Source organism: Heptranchias perlo, chromosome 7 (assembly GCF_035084215.1).
Source record: "Heptranchias perlo isolate sHepPer1 chromosome 7, sHepPer1.hap1, whole genome shotgun sequence".
NCBI classification, from domain to species: domain Eukaryota; kingdom Metazoa; phylum Chordata; class Chondrichthyes; order Hexanchiformes; family Hexanchidae; genus Heptranchias; species Heptranchias perlo.
The window spans coordinates 36,762,339-36,783,161 of NC_090331.1; the positions used below are offsets into that span (position 1 = coordinate 36,762,339).

The 20,823-nt window shown below is 42.8% G+C and overlaps 1 protein-coding gene across 1 annotated transcript in view; it reads left to right on the plus strand.

The window, feature by feature from the left end:
- Positions 1-10,353: 10,353 nt before the first annotated feature.
- Positions 10,354-20,823, plus strand: part of slc12a8 (solute carrier family 12 member 8) — a 101,684-nt gene continuing 91,214 nt past the window's right edge. The window contains exons 1-2 of the mRNA XM_067986772.1: positions 10,354-10,580; positions 13,686-13,832. Coding sequence (XP_067842873.1) covers positions 10,434-10,580; positions 13,686-13,832 — 294 coding nt within the window. The 5' untranslated portion in view covers positions 10,354-10,433. The remainder of the gene's footprint in view (positions 10,581-13,685; positions 13,833-20,823) is intronic.

Below are 20,823 nucleotides of genomic sequence, written 5' to 3' on the forward strand. Positions count from 1 at the left end.
ATCTCCTACCATCAACATCCTGGGGGTCACCATTGACCAGAAATTTAACTGGACCAGCCACATAAATACTGTGGCTACAAGAGCAGGTCAGAGGCTGGGTATTCTGCGGCCAGTGACTCACCTCCTGACTCCCCAAAGCCTTTCCACCATCTACAAGGCACAAGTCAGGAGTGTGATGGAATACTCTCCACTCGCCTGGATGATTGCAGCTCCAACAACACTCAAGAAGCTCAACACTACTTGATTGGCACCCCATCCACCATCCTAAACACTCACTCTCTTCACCACCGGCGCACCATGGCTGTAGTGTGTACCATCTACAGGATGCACTGCAGCAACTCGCCAAGGCTTCTTCGACAGCACCTCCCAAACCCACGACCTCTACCACCTAGAAGGACAAGGGCAATAGGCACATGGGAACAACACCACCTGCACGTTCCCCTCCAAGTCACACACCATCCCGACTTGGAAATGTATCGCCGTTCCTTCATCGTCGCTGGGTCAAAATCCTGGAACTCCCTTCCTAACAGCAGTGTGGGAGAACCGTCACCACACGGACTGCAGCAGTTTAAGAAGGCGGCTCACCACCACTTCTCAAGGGCAATGAGGGATGGGCAATAAATGCTGGCCTTGCCAGTGACGCCCACATCCCATGAATGAATTTTTAAAAATCTATTTTGCTACCAGTCATCTAGAGAGTCCTGTCTTGTTTATCTGTAAATTGTTGATGTTCTTTTTGAATTTTTTGGTGCTCTTTGTGCACACACATTATCCAAACTATTCCATTTCATTTTTTTTTCATGTGACCTGTCTAAATGAGCAAATAATAGTGTTAAGTCCTGCTGGTGGGTTAGAAATTCCAGCCTGCCTCATCCACATTAATCAGCTTTTACAGGGAATGTATCTCCAAAGTTGTTTCTCAAATCAGTGTGTTCTTGCTTACTATTCTAATGTGTTCTGTTCTTTTGACTGAGTTTTCCCGAACCAATTTTCATGCATATTACTGGTCTGGTTAAGGTTTGCCTTAAGTCTAGTGACTGCAGACTATAGGTTTGCTAGTTGTTGATTCTGCGGAAACATATTTTTCAGCATTGCATTGATGAAGAAACTGCAGTGCAGTTGTGACCTCAAAACACCCCTTAGGTTTCATATACACTTCAGTATAACTACAAATGGCATGAAGCCATCTCTTTAAACTTTGAAAATAAACTTTAAATCCTCTGCCTGGATCACAGACAGCACTGTACATCTGAGCCATTTTCCTTGGAATTTTTTTGGGTTATGCAAATAAATATTTTAAGAACCTAACTACAGTATTTGGCCTAACCGAGGAGTTCTAATGATTCCAACCTTCGGACTCATATTTAAAAACCACTCACTAAAATAGTTAAAGCCCCCTTTATATTAGAAGGTTTCGTCTAACAGCAAGAGTATGATCAGAGGCATGTCAGTAATGTAAATAATTGGATATCTGTTCTATCAGAGATATCATAACTCTACTCAAGCGGGAATGTCGCTGGCTGTCTCCAACTCGTAGGATCAGCGGCAGGAAAGATAAATTGCTTACACATTGGGACTTGCTATCAGCTGTGCCGTTTTGGGTCTGCCAGCTCGCTGGCTCATGTGTATCTTCTCCCTTACCAACTTCCCTGTTCACCATATAAATGGATAGTTTGGCACTAAGGAATACATTACTGAACTGCTTCCAAAATATAAAGGCAATCCGGCAGATGCTTTTAAACTTTGTGCTACAAACGGGGAAGCTTGCTTGCTTGCTTGGCTCCCTCTCTCACTTGCCGTCCTCCCCCTTCTATGTGTGGCACTCACTTGCCGCTCTCCTCTTGCCGTGTAGTCTCGCCTACTTCACTCCCGTGCTTGCTGGCTTTCACTTGTTACCCTGCGCAGCACTTGCTTTCTTAATTGTTTCTCTCTCACTCACACACACACATGCTCTGCCATTTTAAAAAAATGATCCCACCACCAAGCACAAATTTCCCTCTCCAGAGGAATAAATTCCTCCATGATCATTCCCTCTGGTATACACTTAACATAAGAACATAAGAAATTGGAGCAGGAGTAGGCCAATCGGCCCCTCGAGCCTGCTCCGCCATTCAATAAGATCATGGCTGATCTGATCCCAACCACAAATCTAAAGAACACAAGAAGTCGGAGCAGGACCCGGCCACACAGCCCCTGGGCCCTCTCCGCCACCCACAGGGCATTGACCGATCCGAACTCAGCTTCATGTCCAATTTCCTGCCCGCTCCCCATAACCCCTAATTCCCACCCTGACACCTTGCTGCCCTTCCCCTGGAACTTTCCAATAAAACACCTAATCACTTACATTGTCTTACACCATTGTCCAGGAGCCCTAGACATTCCTTCTATGTGAGACAGCAATTAGTGTACTTTCTCCAATCTAACGCATTGTATTAAAAATAGAAAATGCTGTCTATATTCAGCAGGTCAGGCAGCATCCTGACCTGCTGAATATTGACAGCATTTTCTGTTTTTATTTCAGGTTTCCAGCATCCGCAGTATCTTGCTTTTGGTTTAATATATTGTATTCACTGCTTACAATGTGATTTCCTCTATGATGGAGAGACTGCTTTACTCTCCCTTCTATCTCTAAGTGTGATCCTGATTTTCCTGTGCCTTGCCACTTCAGCTCCCCCTCCCATTCCCACTCCATCTTTGACCTCCTACACTGTTGCAATCAAGCTCAATGCAAGCTTTGGGAACAGTATCTCATCTTTTTCCAGGGCACTCTGCAGCCCTCTACGCTGAATATTGACGTTAGCATCTTAAGACTTCACCTGTCTCTCCTATTTTTTTAGATGTGGAGATGCCGGTGATGGACTGGGGTTGACAATTGTAAACAATTTTACAACACCAAGTTATAGTCCAACAAATTTATTTTAAATTAAATTCCACAAGCTTTCGGAGGCTTCCTCTTTCGTCGGGCGGATGGTGGAAATGATATTTTCGAATCCTTCGCATTTGAAAAACACAGAACAATGCAATCAGACGCGAGACCATGCAGACGCTGCGACAACGGATGAACGGACACCGCGCAACAATCGCCAAACAGGAGGGTTCTCTCCCTGTCGGGGAACACTTCAGCAGTCATGGACATTCAGCCACCGACCTTCGGGTAAGCATACTCCAAGGCGGCCTTCGAGACACACGACAACGCAAAATCGTCGAGCAGAAATTAATAGCAAAGTTCCGCACCCATGAGGACGGCCTCAACCGGGAACTTGGGTTCATGTCACGCTACACGTTACCCCACTAGCGAACAAATGTTATCTGTTTTTAATATAACGGGTCATTGACTGTCTTCCTTCTCTCTCTCTCTTTTTTGGGGGGTTGTATATTCAGTGGCCTTTTAGATGACACCTTTCTGTCTGCTCACTGTGATTGCCTTGGCAACGGGCAGTAATCACCAGGCATTGTTCTATGTTTTTCAAATGCGAAGGATTCGAAAATATCATTTCCACCATCCGCCCGACGAAGGAGGAAGCCTCCGAAAGCTTGTGGAATTTAATTTAAAATAAATTTATTGGACTATAACTTGGTGTTGTAAAATTGTTTACTATTTTTTTTAGAGACAGGGGGTGTATAATGGGTCTATTAACATTTTAGGGGTGGACATTATTTGGATAGTTCAATTTTTAAAAAATGTAATGCATGCTTCTGTTATAGCATGGTAATAAACAGAAAACTGTTTTAGAAAATCACATTAAATCAAAATAGGTATTATCTATAGCATGGACTACATTTCATCTAATTAGAGTGTGCATATCGGGGACCTGTTGGATAGCACTGTACCACGACTAGAAATATGCTAATTAAAATGATGTCTTAAAACAAAAAAAAATGTTTCTCTTGTATGCTGCTGTGTCTACATGAACTGCTCTTATTCATTAGTTTAGGTTCTCTTTTCATTAATGCAATGTTGTTACAAGGGGAGCATTATTTGGTCGTTTCCTCTGAATAATTAAATAAATGATTAGGACTCTGGAATCGGAAGTAGAATATCAAAATTTGCAGACGACACCAATTTGGGGAGTGAAGTTAATACTGAGAAAGACTGACAAAATACAAGAAGATGTTAACAAACTTGCAGAATGGGCGTATAAGTGGCAAATTAATTTCAATGTGGCTAAGTGTGAGGTGGTGCATTTTGGTAGGAGGAGTAAGGAGACCTCCTCCTACTTGGAAAGTAAGAGTCTAAATGGCATAGAGACTCAAAGGATCTAGGGGTACAGATTCACAAATCATTAAGAGTAGCAACGCAGGTTAACAAAGCCATTAAAAAATGCAAACACAGCATTGGTGTTCATTTCTAGAGTGATAGAATTGAAAAGCTGTTATGTTAAACTTGTGTAGAACCTTGGTCAGACCACACTTGGAATATTGTGCACAGTTCTGACCTCCATATTATAAAAAGGACATAGAGGCATTAGAGAAGGTGCAAAAAAGATTCACAAAGATGATACCAGAGCTGAGAGGATATACATATCAGGAAAGACTGAACAGGCTGGGGCTCTTTTTCTCTAGAAAAGAGAAGGCTGAGCCGTGACCTGATGGAGGTATTTAAAATTATGAAGGGGTTTGACAGGGTAGATGTAGAGAAGATGTTTCCACTTGTGGGGGAGTCCAAAACTAGGGGCCATAAATATAAGATAGTCATGAATAAATCCAGGAGAAACTTCTTTACTCAGAGAGTGATTAGAGTGTGAAACTTGCTACTACATGCTGTAGTTGAGGTGAATAGCAAAAATGCCTTTAAGGAGAATTTAGATAAATACATGAGGGAGAAAGGAATAGGAGGATATATTGATAGGGTGAGATGAAGTAAGGTGGGAAGAGGCTCATGTGGAGCATCAGCCTATTTGGGCTGAATGGCCTGTTTATGTGCTGTTAATTCTATGTAAATTACTTTGTTGTATCTGAATATTTGGCTTGAATCAGGTGCTTTCATTATCTGTGAAATCTACTCCACCTTTTTTAGGGCTATAATAAAGTCATTGTTTAACTTGCTTTTTGAAGAGCAGATAAAGTTGCTGTAGAACTTTTCTATTGATTCTTGTGCTAATTTCAGAGGAATGTTACTTAGAAATCAATCAGCCAGTGATTTCTGGTTGTGCAGGTTCATTCAAAGATGATAAAGATGTGTTAACTTGATTCTGGAATCACTTTTTATAAAAATAAATTTTTAGATTTTTGTTTGATGTAAGGCCTTGGAAGGACCTTCTTGAGGCAGAGGCAAATAGGGACTAGTGCTGTGACTTGAACCTGCAGTTTGCAGAGTATCAGATGATAAAATTAATACTTATAACTTAGTGTTTAATTCACTGCCACTTCTCTTCTAGGAATGCCCACCTTGAAGAAGTTCTGCTCTTCTCTCCAACAGGATTTCCATTTGTCTCTTTTACCTTGTTCACCTTCATTGCTTTCTGTTTCCTTCTCGTGTTCGATCAGGTACAGCAGGTCCTGGTAATGGCTCTGCTGTTGCCATTCACAGCTCCTCCAGACTCATCTATTGTTTCTTTACTTGTCCTTGCTTTGCACCATCATCCCTTGTGTCATTTAATCACTCCTGCCCTCCACTCTATCTCAGACCTTCCCTTTTGTTCCCCCCTCCCCCCTCTCCCCCTCTCCCCCCTCCCCCCCATCTCCATCCCCCCTCCCCCCATCTCCATCCCCCCTCCCCCCCATCTCCATCCCCCCTCCCCCCCATCTCCATCCCCCCTCCCCCCCATCTCCATCCCCCCTCCCCCCCATCTCCATCCCCCCTCCCCCCTATCCCCATCCCCCCTCCCCCCTATCCCCATCCCCCCTCCCCCCCATCCCCATCCCCCTCCCCCCCATCCCCATCTCCAACCCCCCCATCCCCATCTCCATCCCCCCCATCCCCATCTCCATCCCCCCCCCATCTCCCTCCCCCCCCATCTCCATCTCCCTCCCCCCCATCTCCATCTCCCTCCCCCCCATCTCCATCTCCCTCCCCCCCCATCTCCATCTCCCTCCCCCCCCATCTCCATCTCCCTCCCCCCCCATCTCCATCTCCCTCCCCCCCCATCTCCATCTCCCTCCCCCCCCATCTCCATCTCCCTCCCCCCCCATCTCCATCTCCCTCCCCCCCCATCTCCATCTCCCTCCCCCCCATCTCCATCTCCCTCCCCCCCCATCTCCATCTCCCTCCCCCCCCATCTCCATCTCCCTCCCCCCCCATCTCCATCTCCCTCCCCCCCCATCTCCATCTCGCTCCCCCCCCATCTCCATCTCCCTCCCCCCCCATCTCCATCTCCCTCCCCCCCATCTCCATCTCCCTCCCCCCCCATCTCCATCTCCCTCCCCCCCCATCTCCATCTCCCTCCCCCCCCATCTCCATCTCCCTCCCCCCCCATCTCCATCTCCCTCCCCCCCCCATCTCCATCTCCCTCCCCCCCCATCTCCATCTCCCTCCCCCCCATCTCCATCTCCCTCCCCCCCATCTCCATCTCCCTCCCCCCCCATCTCCATCTCCCTCCCCCCCCATCTCCATCCCCCTCCCCCCCCATCTCCATCCCCCTCCCCCCCCATCTCCATCCCCCTCCCCCCCCATCTCCATCTCCATCCCCCCCCATCTCCATCTCCATCCCCCCCATCTCCATCTCCACCCCCCCCCATCTCCATCTCCATCCCCCCCCATCTCCATCTCCATCCCCCCCCATCTCCATCTCCATCCCCCCCCATCTCCATCTCCATCCCCCCCCATCTCCATCTCCATCCCCCCCCATCTCCATCTCCATCCCCCCCCATCTCCATCTCCATCCCCCCCCATCTCCATCTCCATCCCCCCCCATCTCCATCTCCATCCCCCCCCATCTCCATCTCCATCCCCCCCCATCTCCATCTCCATCCCCCCCCATCTCCATCTCCATCCCCCCCCATCTCCATCTCCATCCCCCCCCATCTCCATCTCCATCCCCCCCCATCTCCATCTCCATCCCCCCCCATCTCCATCTCCCTCCCCCCCATCTCCATCTCCCTCCCCCCCATCTCCATCTCCCTCCCCCCCATCTCCATCTCCCTCCCCCCCATCTCCATCTCCCTCCCCCCCATCTCCATCTCCCTCCCCCCCATCTCCATCTCCCTCCCCCCCATCTCCATCTCCCTCCCCCCCATCTCCATCTCCCTCCCTCCATCTCCATCTCCCTCCCTCCCCCCCATCTCCATCTCCCTCCCTCCCCCCCATCTCCATCTCCCTCCCCCCCATCTCCATCTCCCTCCCCCCCATCTCCATCTCCCTCCCCCCCATCTCCATCTCCATCCCCCCCATCTCCATCTCCACCCCCCCATCTCCATCTCCCTCCCCCCCATCTCCATCTCCCTCCCCCCCATCTCCATCTCCCTCCCCCCCATCTCCATCTCCCTCCCCCCCATCTCCATCTCCCTCCCCCCCATCTCCATCTCCCTCCCCCCCATCTCCATCTCCCTCCCCCCCATCTCCATCTCCCTCCCCCCCATCTCCATCTCCCTCCCCCCCATCTCCATCTCCCTCCCCCCCATCTCCATCTCCCTCCCCCCCATCTCCATCTCCCTCCCCCCCATCTCCATCTCCCTCCCCCCCATCTCCATCTCCCTCCCCCCATCTCCATCTCCCTCCCCCCCCATCTCCATCTCCCTCCCCCCCCATCTCCATCTCCCTCCCCCCCCATCTCCATCTCCCTCCCCCCCCATCTCCATCTCCCTCCCCCCCATCTCCATCTCCCTCCCCCCCATCTCCATCTCCCTCCCCCCCATCTCCATCTCCCCCCCCCCATCTCCATCTCCCTCCCCCCCATCTCCATCTCCCTCCCCCCCATCTCCATCTCCCTCCCCCCCATCTCCATCTCCCTCCCCCCCCATCTCCATCTCCCTCCCCCCCATCTCCATCTCCCTCCCCCCCATCTCCATCTCCCTCCCCCCCATCTCCATCTCCCTCCCCCCCATCTCCATCTCCCTCCCCCCCATCTCCATCTCCCTCCCCCCCATCTCCATCTCCCTCCCCCCCATCTCCATCTCCCTCCCCCCCATCTCCATCATCCCCCCCCATCTCCATCATCCCCCCATCTCCATCATCCCCCCCCATCTCCATCATCCCCCCCCATCTCCATCATCCCCCCCCATCTCCATCATCCGCCCCCATCTCCATCTCCATCCCCCCCCATCTCCATCTCCATCCCCCCCCATCTCCATCTCCATCCCCCCCATCTCCATCTCCATCCCCCCCATCTCCATCTCCACCCCCCCATCTCCATCTCCCTCCCCCCCATCTCCATCTCCCTCCCCCCCATCTCCATCTCCCTCCCCCCCATCTCCATCTCCCTCCCCCCCATCTCCATCTCCCTCCCCCCCATCATGAGAACTGGTCCCACTCTTGCAAACTTTTCATAATGTCAAAACACAAGGTGTCTATATCAACACTATTTTTGATGAAAGGAGAATTTCTTTCAGAATCATCCTGAAGAGATTCCTCAGATACTGGTATTAATAAAGAAATATAGACAATGAGTTTGCTGCCAATTGCTGTCTTTATGTTGCTGTTGTTTTATAATAAATCACTCAGCCTAGTAGTCATCCAAATGACCTGTTTCGCTAGCTAAAAAGGGTAGGTTATTTATCAGTGTAGATGTAATTCTAGGTGTTTGGTTTTAATTTGTGATGAGCAGGATTAAGGGCCAATTCACTAGAATAATAGCTGTTGCTTGAGCAAACTTTTAAGTATGTTACCTTATTGGCAGGGTTGTCCATAGTTTTAGCTTTAGTTGGTCATTTGATTGCATACCATGGGCCACATTATAAACATAACATTCATTGTTAATTCACTGCTGTTGCAAACCATTGCTACCAAGCAAGCATCTCTGCTGAATTAAAAAATGATTTTGTGTAATTAAATACATTTAAAAGCCTCTGCACCCAAGTTGAATTACAGACTGAATTTAGATTTGCCACTCCATTTCAATTGCTATTTTTTAATGTTGCTGGGCTTGTCTAATTGAATTTGATGGGATTGGTGGTTGGAACGGTCTACCTGCAGCATAGATTTCTCCTGGTGAACTGAGGGATTATAGATTCTGCAGGAAAGTGAATCAAGGAGACTTCTTGGCTAGACAGCTGTGGCTCACATGGCTTCATGTGACCCAGAAGCTCTAGTTTGAGCACATCTGATGTATGGTATTTGTAAAGTAGCAATTGTTGAACATGATTCATCATTTTTTTTAAAAAAAAGGACATAGAGCAGAGTTTTTTTCTGGCCTACATGCGGGTGATCGGTTGCTCCCTTTTTTGGTGCTGCCTTGGGAGAAAAGTATTCAATGAGGTGAAGGTTAAATAATGAAAAGGAAGGGCAGATTGCCAACTTATGGTAGTTCTTAATCATCAAATGAATATAGTCTACATAGCGTGCTCACAAACCCTGCCTTGTGAATCTAAGCATGGGGGATTAGGACAGGATCATTTTTTTTCCAGCCAGATTTTAGCCGGTATCTTATAGGGTATTGTTAGCATTTTGATGTGCTTAGAATGGTTTAAAAAACAACCCAATTTAAATTTCAAAGTAAGGTTTAATGAATTCCATTCTTTTATAGGAAGACTAAATCTTCCTCTGCTGGATGAGAAAGATGCATTATAAACAGTGTGGGAATAGGAATAACTAATTTTAAAGCAGGAATCATATTTTCCAGTTGTTTAAGCAACTTGTTCAGTGGTATTTAGTGGCTAACACTACTGGGAGAATAAAGTCAGTAAATCCAACATGTAGCATTCAGCTTGGTTCATTTGGTAGCATTCTCACTTCTGGGTCAGTACATTCCAGGACTTGAATCCACAATGTAGTCTGACACGTCAATGCAGTACTGAAGGAGTTCTGTATTGTCAGAGGTGCTGTCTTTCAGACTAGTTGTTAAGTCAATGCCCTTTCTGCTAGTTCTAATAATGACTAGTTCTAATAGTTCAGTTGGATGTTAAAGATCTTGTGACACTTTTGGAACAAAAGCAGAGTTTCCATCATGTCTGGCCAACATTAATTCCTCAACTAATACCATTAAAAATAGATTAATTGTCTATTAGTATCTTTTTGGGATCTAGGTGTTTGCCTATACAGTAGCAATCACTGTCTATGAATAGTAATTCCTGTATGCAAAATGCTTTGAGTGGTTTCTGAGAGATGTGATAAGGCCAATATTTGTCAATATGACCACCACCAAAAGATGCATATTAACACCTGTTATAAATTTGTGGAATTGAGTTCTTAATTGAATAATATGTAACAATAGATCTAATATTTAAAGATTTGTGTGTGATTTTAGGGTAAAGAATGAAGTGGCTTCTTTTCATGAAGACAAAAGGCACTTTGATCAAACCTAGGCGTTGATGTATATATCCCTTTACTGGTTGGCTCAATGCTTCAGCATTTCCACAGTATGGAAGAAGACTGGAATCTGAAGTGTAATTCAGAGGTGACAGATAAAGCAACATTACTACTAAATAGTTCCAGTGGATCTAGAAGTACTGGGCACGTGCAAGAACTTTTCCATGAAAATGCACAGGTGAATTTCACTAACAGGTTTATGTAGTTATTGTCTCTCATGTAACCTTTTTGAGCAGGATCTTCACCTGGGTTTAGATCCTAAGGCTAACAGGCTGTCTCTGCAGGCTGGGAGAGTCTTAATAAACAAGGTTAGTCAATCTGTTGTATCCATGACAGAAAAATGTTGTTAATCTGAAATAAGAGAGAAAATGGGGAAACGCAGGAGTTTTGCCAGCATCCAAAAAAAGACAGTTTAACAGTTCAGGTAGAAACCACACATCAGAATATTCTGATACTGAGCCAACATCCAAAACATTAATCTACCTTTTCTCTTTTCCAATGCTGATGGACCGACTGTGTACTTCCGACATTTTCCGTTTTTCTTTCAGATTTCCAGTAGTTGCAGTTTTAAAAAAAAATCTCCTTTTGTGTGAAATATATGATTTAATCAGTAGCCATTGAGGTCCGCATAACAACAGCCATTGAATGCTTTTGAGACATTGTTACGTGAAAAAACAATGCAAGTATTTTTTTATATAAGTCTTTCTGGGTCTCAGAGCAAAATGACTGCATCACCATCAATTTTTTGTTGGTTACTGTCGTTTGGTGGGAACTTCTTCACAAAGTGTATGTTACCCCAGTAAAAATATTTAGTTTCAAATGTTCAGACAGTAATGACCATAGGTTTTGACTTCATCCTGGAGTTAGCACAATTAACCAAACTGACTTACTTTTGTAGAATGGCGACCAAAATTACGGATGAATTAAATCAGAAATGCCACTCTGGGCTGCATACCTAAAATATTGATGCGTCAGATCATATTTAAATAAATTTGTCATTATTTTCACATCCATGATGCACAAATGTATCTCTAGTTTAAGTAAAACTGCAGTGCATAAATTTTCCATTAAGAAAATATTGTATTTGGCATGGAACAATTAAAATTTATGTGGTCATTCTTGAAAGAAGAATATTGTAATATGACCCAAGTAGTTTTGAATTGCATTATATCCATTTAACAAACATAATTAATTGTGCCAAAAAAATTAAAACTTACAGCATTGAATATTGCAGTTAGTGCTTAATAGTTGATGCAGCAAATGATGGAATATAAGGATAAAAATTACTGCTGGCCATAATGGGAGACAAATATTTGACAGCATTAACCAATTAAAAATAAACTGGGTAATGGCTTTGTTAAAATAGCAAGTGAAAATGTTAAGCTTTCGTTCATTGATATCACAGGCAGTAATTTCTGCCCTAGAGTTTCTTGCATGTTTAAAAAAAAAATCCAGATTTAGGACCAATTATTTTGAGCAATATCTGCATATGGGGAATTTTACGATTTTGCTCTTCCGGCTCACAGCCTCGCTTGCTGGGAGTGTGAACTCATAAAATTGCCTCTTCTTTTCAGAGCTAGCTTAGAACCATATTTCCAGTATTATTGCATTTGTCTTTCTGATGGTGCAGCTAAAAGTGTGTACTATATAGCAGCAACATTTTGATCCAAATCATTTCTATGAATTATGGATGGGCAATAAATGCCGGCCTTGCCAGCGACGCCCACATCCCATGAACAAATAATAAAAAAATTATCAAAGTAATTTTTACAGATTGTAGCTATAAAGTCAACTGCATTATTTAAGATTTTTCAGAAAACGTTGTGTTAACATTAAACAGACGATTCAAGACAGAGAAATGAATGCATATTTTAGTAGGCCAACAACATATATGCTTCATCTTACAAAAACATGAGAAAGAAACCAGGAGTTCAAAGTTAGGCACCTTGTCCAAATTAAGAAAAACCAAGAAGAGAAAAGGGATCTGGACAAATTTTGCCCTGGTCTTGTGCAAGGATAGACATTCTAATATTGCCATATCAGAAAGCAAGGTACACTCACTGGAAAAGCCAAGTATCCCATCTGGCTTTCCAAGACAGTAAAATTCATTTTTCACTGCTGCTAGCGGTTAGTGATGTCTTCTATGAAAAGGTTGAACTTTGGTATTTCCTAGAACTGACTGAGAATAAGAAATGTGGATTCAGGTCGTGGACTTTAGGATTTTAACCACTTTAGTCTAAAAACACATGAGCTTTGGGCATTCCCATAGTATATGCATTAGGGTACTTAGCCCCTTAGTATCAATCTGATCTAACTACTATGGCCCTATAAAGCAAGGCATATTTAAATTTGATATTGAACATATGTTCTAAAGGGGGCGGCATGCTTGGCCATATTGCAATATGCTCTGTGACTTTGCATTAAAATTAATTAAAATGTAGATTTTAAAACTCATAATACAGTCACAATGTCTTAGTGTAATCAATTAGATTTGTCCCTACATGTTTTTCTGATTTATCTATTTTATGGACAGTTGTACTGTAATTGTGTAAACACTTTTTTAGGGAGATAGAGTTTGTGAAAAATGGAACAGCACATATTAAAAATTCAAATAAAAATGCATCCATTTAAATGTAATAGTCTAAAGTTAATGCCTTGGGGACAAAGCAAGGTCACAGTTAACAGATGTTTAATACAGTTAGGTATTAATACAACCACTTCAGCAGCTTATAGCAACTGGAATGTTATCTCATAAAATATGTTGTGAGCACAGATATAAAGCATTTACTTTATTACTAATTTAGATAATTAGATGTTAAAAACTAAATTATATTTAATATCCTACTTTCCCACTGTTATAAGCTATTTCAAAACTTCCATTAATAAAAGTCTGCTATAAATGTACTTCCATGTGTAGACTCTTATGCATTGAATGCATTGGTGTTCCATCACTGGGCTGATTCATAGTTGAAAATAAAGGGAAGATATTCTACTTTCTGTTTCAAGAAATTAATTGGGTATGAGCATAATTAAAATAGAATAATTTCGATTACTGTGAAGCCTTACATTCAGGTTAGAAAATGATATATTCAAACTCCTCTTTCACTTGGAATCCTCTTTTAATTAGCAAAATACCTTTGATCTGATTTGTGAAGGCCTAGGGATAAAGTAGATACCAGGATAAAATAGAACAGTTTCCACACATGAGCCTTGTGTCTTTTAGAATCATCGTATATTCTGTGCTAGGATACTAATTGGACAATGGTGTTAATTTATCAAACAGGTATCTCAGTCCCACGTTGAGCCCTGGTGGAAGGTTAAGATTTTTGTCTGGGAACCAGTGCTATTTGGGACATGGGATGGAGTATTCACAACTTGTATGATCAACATCTTTGGAGTGGTTCTCTTCTTGCGGACAGGGTGGCTTGTGGTAAGTGTATATTTATTGTCCACAACTTTTACAGCTATGCTAACTCCAAGGTGCTGAATTTTGAATCAAGGGGTTTTAATTTCTTCTGATAGTGCAGCACTTAATCTATTGTATAAAATTCCTTGGCGCGCTAACATTGCATTTCTTAACTTATTTAAAATAAATGGATTTGCAACAACTTTTAAATAGTGCACAAAGGAATTTTACACAAATAAGTTAATCAGTGTGAGCAGAAGAAATAAAACTCTTTAAAAAGCTAATTTTCATGGGACATTAGCACCAGTACTGGGACAGGAAGGAACTGTACCGTGCGGATGGGCTCCACCTGAACCGAGCTGGGACCAGGGTCCTAGTGGAAAAGATAAATAGGGTGATCACACGGACTTAAAACTAGTAAATGGGGGGAGGGCTCAGGTGGAAAAGGTAATAAAATTAATAATTCTAAAACAAACAAAAAGGAAGAGAGTAGAGTAATAGTCAGAAATTATGCTTTGGGCACTGCAGGTAACTAAAAGATGTAAATTAATTAAATCAGGAGAGAGAAATAAGAAATGTGTGAGAAAAACAACATTAGATGAGAAGGACAGGTTAGGGTGTGTGGCCCATATAAGCATTCTTTATACAAACGCACAGAGTATAAGGAACAAATTGAATGAATTGCAGGCACAAATTCAACTTAGAGGGTATGACATAGAAGCCGTTACTGAGATGTGGCTGCAAGAAGGTCAGAGCTGGGAACTGAATATACCAGGTTATAAGGTCTACAGGAAGGAAAGGGAATCTGGTACAGGGGGAGGAGTAGCCTTAGTGATTAAGGATGAAATTACTTCAATGATAAGAGAGGATATAACGAGAGGTAAGCAGGCAATGGAGACTTTATGGGTAGAATTAAGAAATAGAAAATGAATTAACATTGGAGTTGTATATAGGCCCCCTGGTAGCAGCTGTGAAGTGCAGAATGTATAAATGCAGAGATTAGACAAGCATGTCACAAAGGCAGAGTGGTTTTAATGGGGGATTTTAACTCTCATATTGATTGGGATAAGCAGACGAGCTCATGTCAGAAAGATAACTAATTTCTTGAGTGTGTTCAAGACAGCTTTCTGAAACAATATGTCCTAGAACCAACAAAGGGGCAGGCCATATTAGATTTAATAATGAGTAATGAGCCAGATTTAGTTAACAACCTAATGGCACTTGAACATTTATCTAATAGTGACCATAATATGATCGAATTCAACGTTGTGTTTGAAAGGGAGAAAACCGTAACAGCTACTAAGATTCAAAATTTAGGTAAGGCTGACTTCAACAGGATGCGACAGAGATTGTCCACAGTAAACTGGGCAAATCTGTTAATGGGTAAAATGACAGAAGATTAATGGGAGGTGTTCAAGAAAGAATTTAACGTGATACAGAACTGATTCATACCCCAAGGGGCAAGAGCTCTACTTGCCAAAAAAAAATACCAATGGATGACAAAAGAGGGAAGGGACAACATAAAAATAAAAGAAAAAGCATACAAAAATGCAAAAAAAAAGCACAGGGCCTGGCGACTGGGAGAGATACAAAGTCAGTAAAGGGTGACAAAATAGACAGTAAGAGCTACAAAAAGGGAATATGAAAAGAAACTTGCAAGCGATATCAAAATCAACACATTTTTTACAAATATATTAGAAAAAAGAGGGTGGTCAAGAGCAATGTGGACCCCTTAAAAATTGATAATGGTGGTATTTTAAATGAAAATAAGGAAATGGCAGACATGTTAAATAATTACTTTGCGTCAGTATTTACAGTAGAGGAAGAGGACACCCCAAGGAAACTAATTTTGAATCAGGGATGGGGACTCACCGTAATTAACATAAGCAAATAAACAGTAATGAAGAAAATAATGGCACTAAGGAGTGACAAATCCCCAGGACCAGATGATTTCTATCCCACGGTTTTAAAAGAAGTAGTTGAGAACATTGCAGATGCCCTAACAATAATCTTTCAAAGTTCTCTCAATTCAGGAACCGTTCCTTTAGATTGGAAAATTGCACTATTTAAGAAAGGTGAGAGAGGGAAACCAGGGAATTATAGACCAGCTAACCTAGCATCTGTTGGGAAATTATTAGAGTCTATAATTAAGGATAGAGTGAATGATCACCTTGAAAAATTTCAGCTGACCAGAGAGAGCCAGCATGGATTTGTAAAGGGTAAGTCATGCCTGACGAACCTGATTGAATTTTTTGAAGCGGTGACTAAAGTAGTAGACAGAGGAATGTCTATGGATGTTGTTTATATGGACTTCCAGAAGGCTGTTGCTAAAGTCTCTCATAAGGGATTGTTAGCTAAAGTTGAAGCTCATAGAATTGAGGGCAAATTATTGACCTGATTCGGAAATTGACTGAGTGGCAGGCGACAGAGAGTAGGGATAATAGGCAGGGAGTGAAATTGGCAGGATGTGACTAGTTGTTTCCACAGGGATCTGTGATGGGTACTCAACTAATCACTGTATTTATTAACGACTTAGATGACGGGATAGCGAGCCACATATCCAAATTTGTCGATGACATAAGCTAGGCAGCATTGTAAGCAGTGTAGCTGGAGACATAAAATTACAGAGAGATAGTAATAGATTAAGTGAAAGGGCAAAACTGTGGTAAATGGATTTCAATGTAGGCAGGTGTGAGGTCATCCACTTTGGACCTAAAAAGGATAGATCAGAGTACTTTCTAAATGGTGAAAAGCTCGAGACAGTTGAGGTCCAAAGAGACTTAGGGGTCCGTTACCTGGATCATTACAATGTCATGGACAGGTACAGAAAATAATCAAAAAGGCTAATGGAATGCTGGACTTCATATCTAGAGGACTAGAATACAAGGGGGTAGAAGTTATGCTACAGCGATACAAAGCCCTGGTTAGACCACACATGGAGTACTGTGTACAGTTCAGGGCACCACACCTTAGGAAGAATATATTGGCCTTGGAGGAAGTGCAGCATAGTAACATAGAAAATAGGAGCAGGAGTAGGCCATTCGGCCCTTCGAACCTGCTTCGCCATTCAATATGATCATGGCTGATCCTCTGTATCAATACCATATTCCCGCTCTCTCCCCATACCCCTTGATGCCATTTGTGTCCAGAAATCTGTCTAGCTCCTTCTTAAATATATTCAGTGTCTTGGCCTCCACAGCCTTCTGTGGTAGAGAATTCCACAGGTTCACCACCCTCTGAGTGAAGAAATTTCTCCTCTTCTCAGTCCTAAATGTCCTACCCCTTATCCTGAGACTGTGACCCCTCGTTCTGGACCCCGAGCCAGGGGAAATATCCTCCCTGCATCCAGTCTGTCTAACCCTGTCAGAATTTTATACGTTTCAATGAGATCCCCTCTCGTTCTTCTAAACTCGAGTGAATATAGGCCGAGTCGACCCAATCTCTCCTCATACAACAGTCCTGCCATCCCAGGAATCAGTCTGGTGAACCTTTGCTGCACTTCCTCCATGGCAAATATATCCTTTCTTAGGTAAGGAGAACAAAACTGCACACAATACTCCAGGTGTGGTCTCAACAAGCCCTTGTATAACTGCAGTAAGACATCCTTGCTCCTGTACTCAAATCCTCTTGCCAACATACCATTTGTCTTCCTAACTGCTTGCTGCACCTGCATGTTTGCTTTCAGTGATTGGTGTACAAGGACACCCAGGTCCCTTTGTACATCAACATTTCCAATCTATCACCATTTAAATAATACTCTGCCTTTCTGTTCTTCCTTCCGAAGTGGATAACTTCACATTTATCCACGTTATAATGCACCTGCCCACTCACTGAACTTGTCTAAATCACCTTGAAGCCTCTTTGCATCCTCCTCACAACTCACAATCCCACCTAGTTTTGTGTTGTCAGCAAACTTGGAAATATTATATTGGGTTCCCTCATCCAAATCATTGATATATATTGTGAATAGCTGGGGCCCAAGCACTGATCCCTGCGGAACCCCACTAGTCATTGCCTGCCACCCCAAAAAAGATCAATTTATTCCTACTCTCTATTTCCTGTCTGTTAACCAATTTTCAATCCATGCCAGTATATTACCACCAATCCCATGTGCCTTAATTTTGCACACTAACCTGTTATGTGGGACTTTATCAAAGGCCTTCTGAAAATCCAAATACACCACATCCACTGGTTCTCCCTTATCTATTCTACCAGTTACATCCTCAAAAAACTCCAGTAGGTTTGTCAAACATGATTTCCCTTTCATAAATCCATGTTGACTTTGTCTAATCCCATTGATATTTTCTAAGTATCCTGTTATCACATCCTTTATAATAGACTCTAGCATTTTCCCTGCTACTGATATTAGGCTAACCGGTCTGTAGTTCCCTGTTTTCTCTCCCTCCTTTTTTAAATAGTGGGGCTACATTTGCCACCCTCCAATCTGCAGGAACTGTTCCAAAATCTATAGAATTTTGGAAGATGACAACTATTGCATCCAGTATTTCCATGGCTACCTCTTTTAGTACTCTGGGATGCAGATTATCAAGTCCTGGGGATTTATTGGCTTTCAGTCCCATTAATTTCTCCAGCACTTTTTTTTTACTAATACTAATTTCCTTTAATTCCTCCTTCTCACTAATCCCTTGGTTCCCTAGCATTTCTGGGAAGTTATTTGTGTCCTCTTCCGTGAAGACAGAACCAAAGTATTTGTTTAATTGCTCTGCCATTTCCCTGCTCCCCATTATAAATTCTCCCATTTCTAACTGTATGGGACCTACATTTGTCTTCACTAATCTTTTTATTTTTACATACTTATGGAAGCTTTTACAGTCCACTTCTATGTTCCTTGCAAGTTTACTCTCATACTCTATTTTTCCCCTCTTAATCAATCTCTTGGTCCTTTTTTGCTGAATTCTAAACTGCTCCCAATCCTCAGGCTTGCTACTTTTTCTGGCAACTTTATCCTCTTTGGATCTAATACTATCCTTAATTTCTTTTGTTAAGCCATGGTTGGGCCGCATTTCTTTTTGTGTTTTTGCGCCAGAAAGGAATGTATAATTGTTACAATTCATGCATTCGTTCCTTAAATGTTAGCCATTGCCTATCCACCGTCATGACTTTTAATGAAGCTTCCCAATCTATCATGGCCAATTCACTCCTCATATCTTCATAGTTTTCTTTGTTTAGATTTAGGACCCTAGTTTTGGATTGGACTACTTCACTCTCCATCTTGATGAAGAATTCTATTTTACTAGAATGACACCTGGACTCCAAGGGTTAAATTATGAGGCAAGATTACACAAGCTAGGGTTGTATTCCCTGAAATTTAGAAGATTAAGGGGTGATTTGATCAAAGTTTTCAAGATATTAAGGGGAACTGATTGGGTAGACAGGGAGAAACTATTTCTGCTGGTTGGGGTGTCTAGGATTAGGGGACATATCTTAAAAATTAGAGCCAGGACTTTCAGGAGTGACGTTAGGAAACACTTCTACACAAAGGGTGGTAGAAGTTTGGAACTCTCTTCCACAAACGGCAGTTGATGCTAGCTCAATTGTTAATTTTAAATCTGAGATTGATAGATTTTTGTTAGCCCCATATCCCTTAATACCTTTGGTTAAGGTGGGTATATGGAGTTAGGTCGCAGATTAGCCATGATCTCTTGGATGGCGAAACAGGCTCGAGGGGCTAAATGACTTGCTCCTGTTCCTATGTTCCCTTTCAGAAACCTGCCACAGATAGGAAGTTTTAAAAAAAATGTCAGTTGAATAGCTGGTTTGAATTTTGGACCTAATTGATAACTTTAAGGAGACTGACACTTAGTTTGATGCTATCAAATTTTTAGACTTTTTTTCCCTCCAGTTTAATTTGTTTGGCATCATTTTTCACTTATGTGAAGTTATGAAGTAATCTGACTTTCATAAAGATGATTATATTTTATATATTGCAATAAATAATTAACATGATGCTTCTGAAATTTAGTGTTAACTTTATGTTTTGTCTTCATATTGGATATGTAGTGTTTTAGGCAGCTGGTAAATAATGGGAATGGTGAACTATTAACTTTACTCCACAATCAGAATCATACCTCAAAAGTGGAACAGGCATTGTAAAGCAAGGAATGAGAGATTACAGTAAAACCTCATACCTCTTGTACAGTTTTCTTGTATTCTAAAGGTCGGTTTCATCATCCAAGATTAAACAGGTTCTGCTCAGTAGTCAGGGCAATTAAGGTATTAACCATTTCTAGTTCTTATATTTGCTTTGGGCATTCTGAGGGTTTGCCATTAGAGATAATGAATTTCAACTACTTCCTCCAGTATTCAAATTCACATACAAAAAACTCCAAAGGGTCCGACTCAAACATCATGTTGCATTTATATAGCATTGTTAACGTAGGAAAATGACCCAAGATGCTTCACAGGAGCGTAATCAGACAAAAATTGACACTGAGCCAAGGAAGGAGATATTAGGAGTGGTGACTAAAAGCTTGGTCGAAGAAGTAGGCTTTAAGGTCAGTCTTAAAGGAGGAGAGAGAGGTAGAGAGGCAGACAGGGAGGGAATTCCAGAGCTTGGAGCCTTGAAGGCACGGCCGCCAGTGATGGAGCAAAGGGTTTGGGGGATACATAAGAGGCTGGAACTGGGTGTTGTCAATCCGATGTAATGTCTTCGGATGATGTGGCTGAAGGGCAGCATTTAGATAAGAAATAGGAGGGGGGCAAGGATAGATCCTTGGGGGTCTCCAAAGGTAATGGTGCTGGGGTTGGAAGAGAAGCCTTTGCAGGAGATCCTCTGGTAACGACTGGATAGGTAACAACTAGACGAAAGGGAGGTTGGAGATTGGGTGGTAGTTTGCAAGGACAGTGGGGTCAAGGGTGAGTTTTTTGAGGAGGGAGGTGACAATTTGAAAGGGAGGGCGACAGTACATGAGAAGAGGGATCCATTTACAATGTCAGCTATCTATGCATAATTCAGATGCTATGACCATGGCTCTTTGGTATGCACTTAGTACAT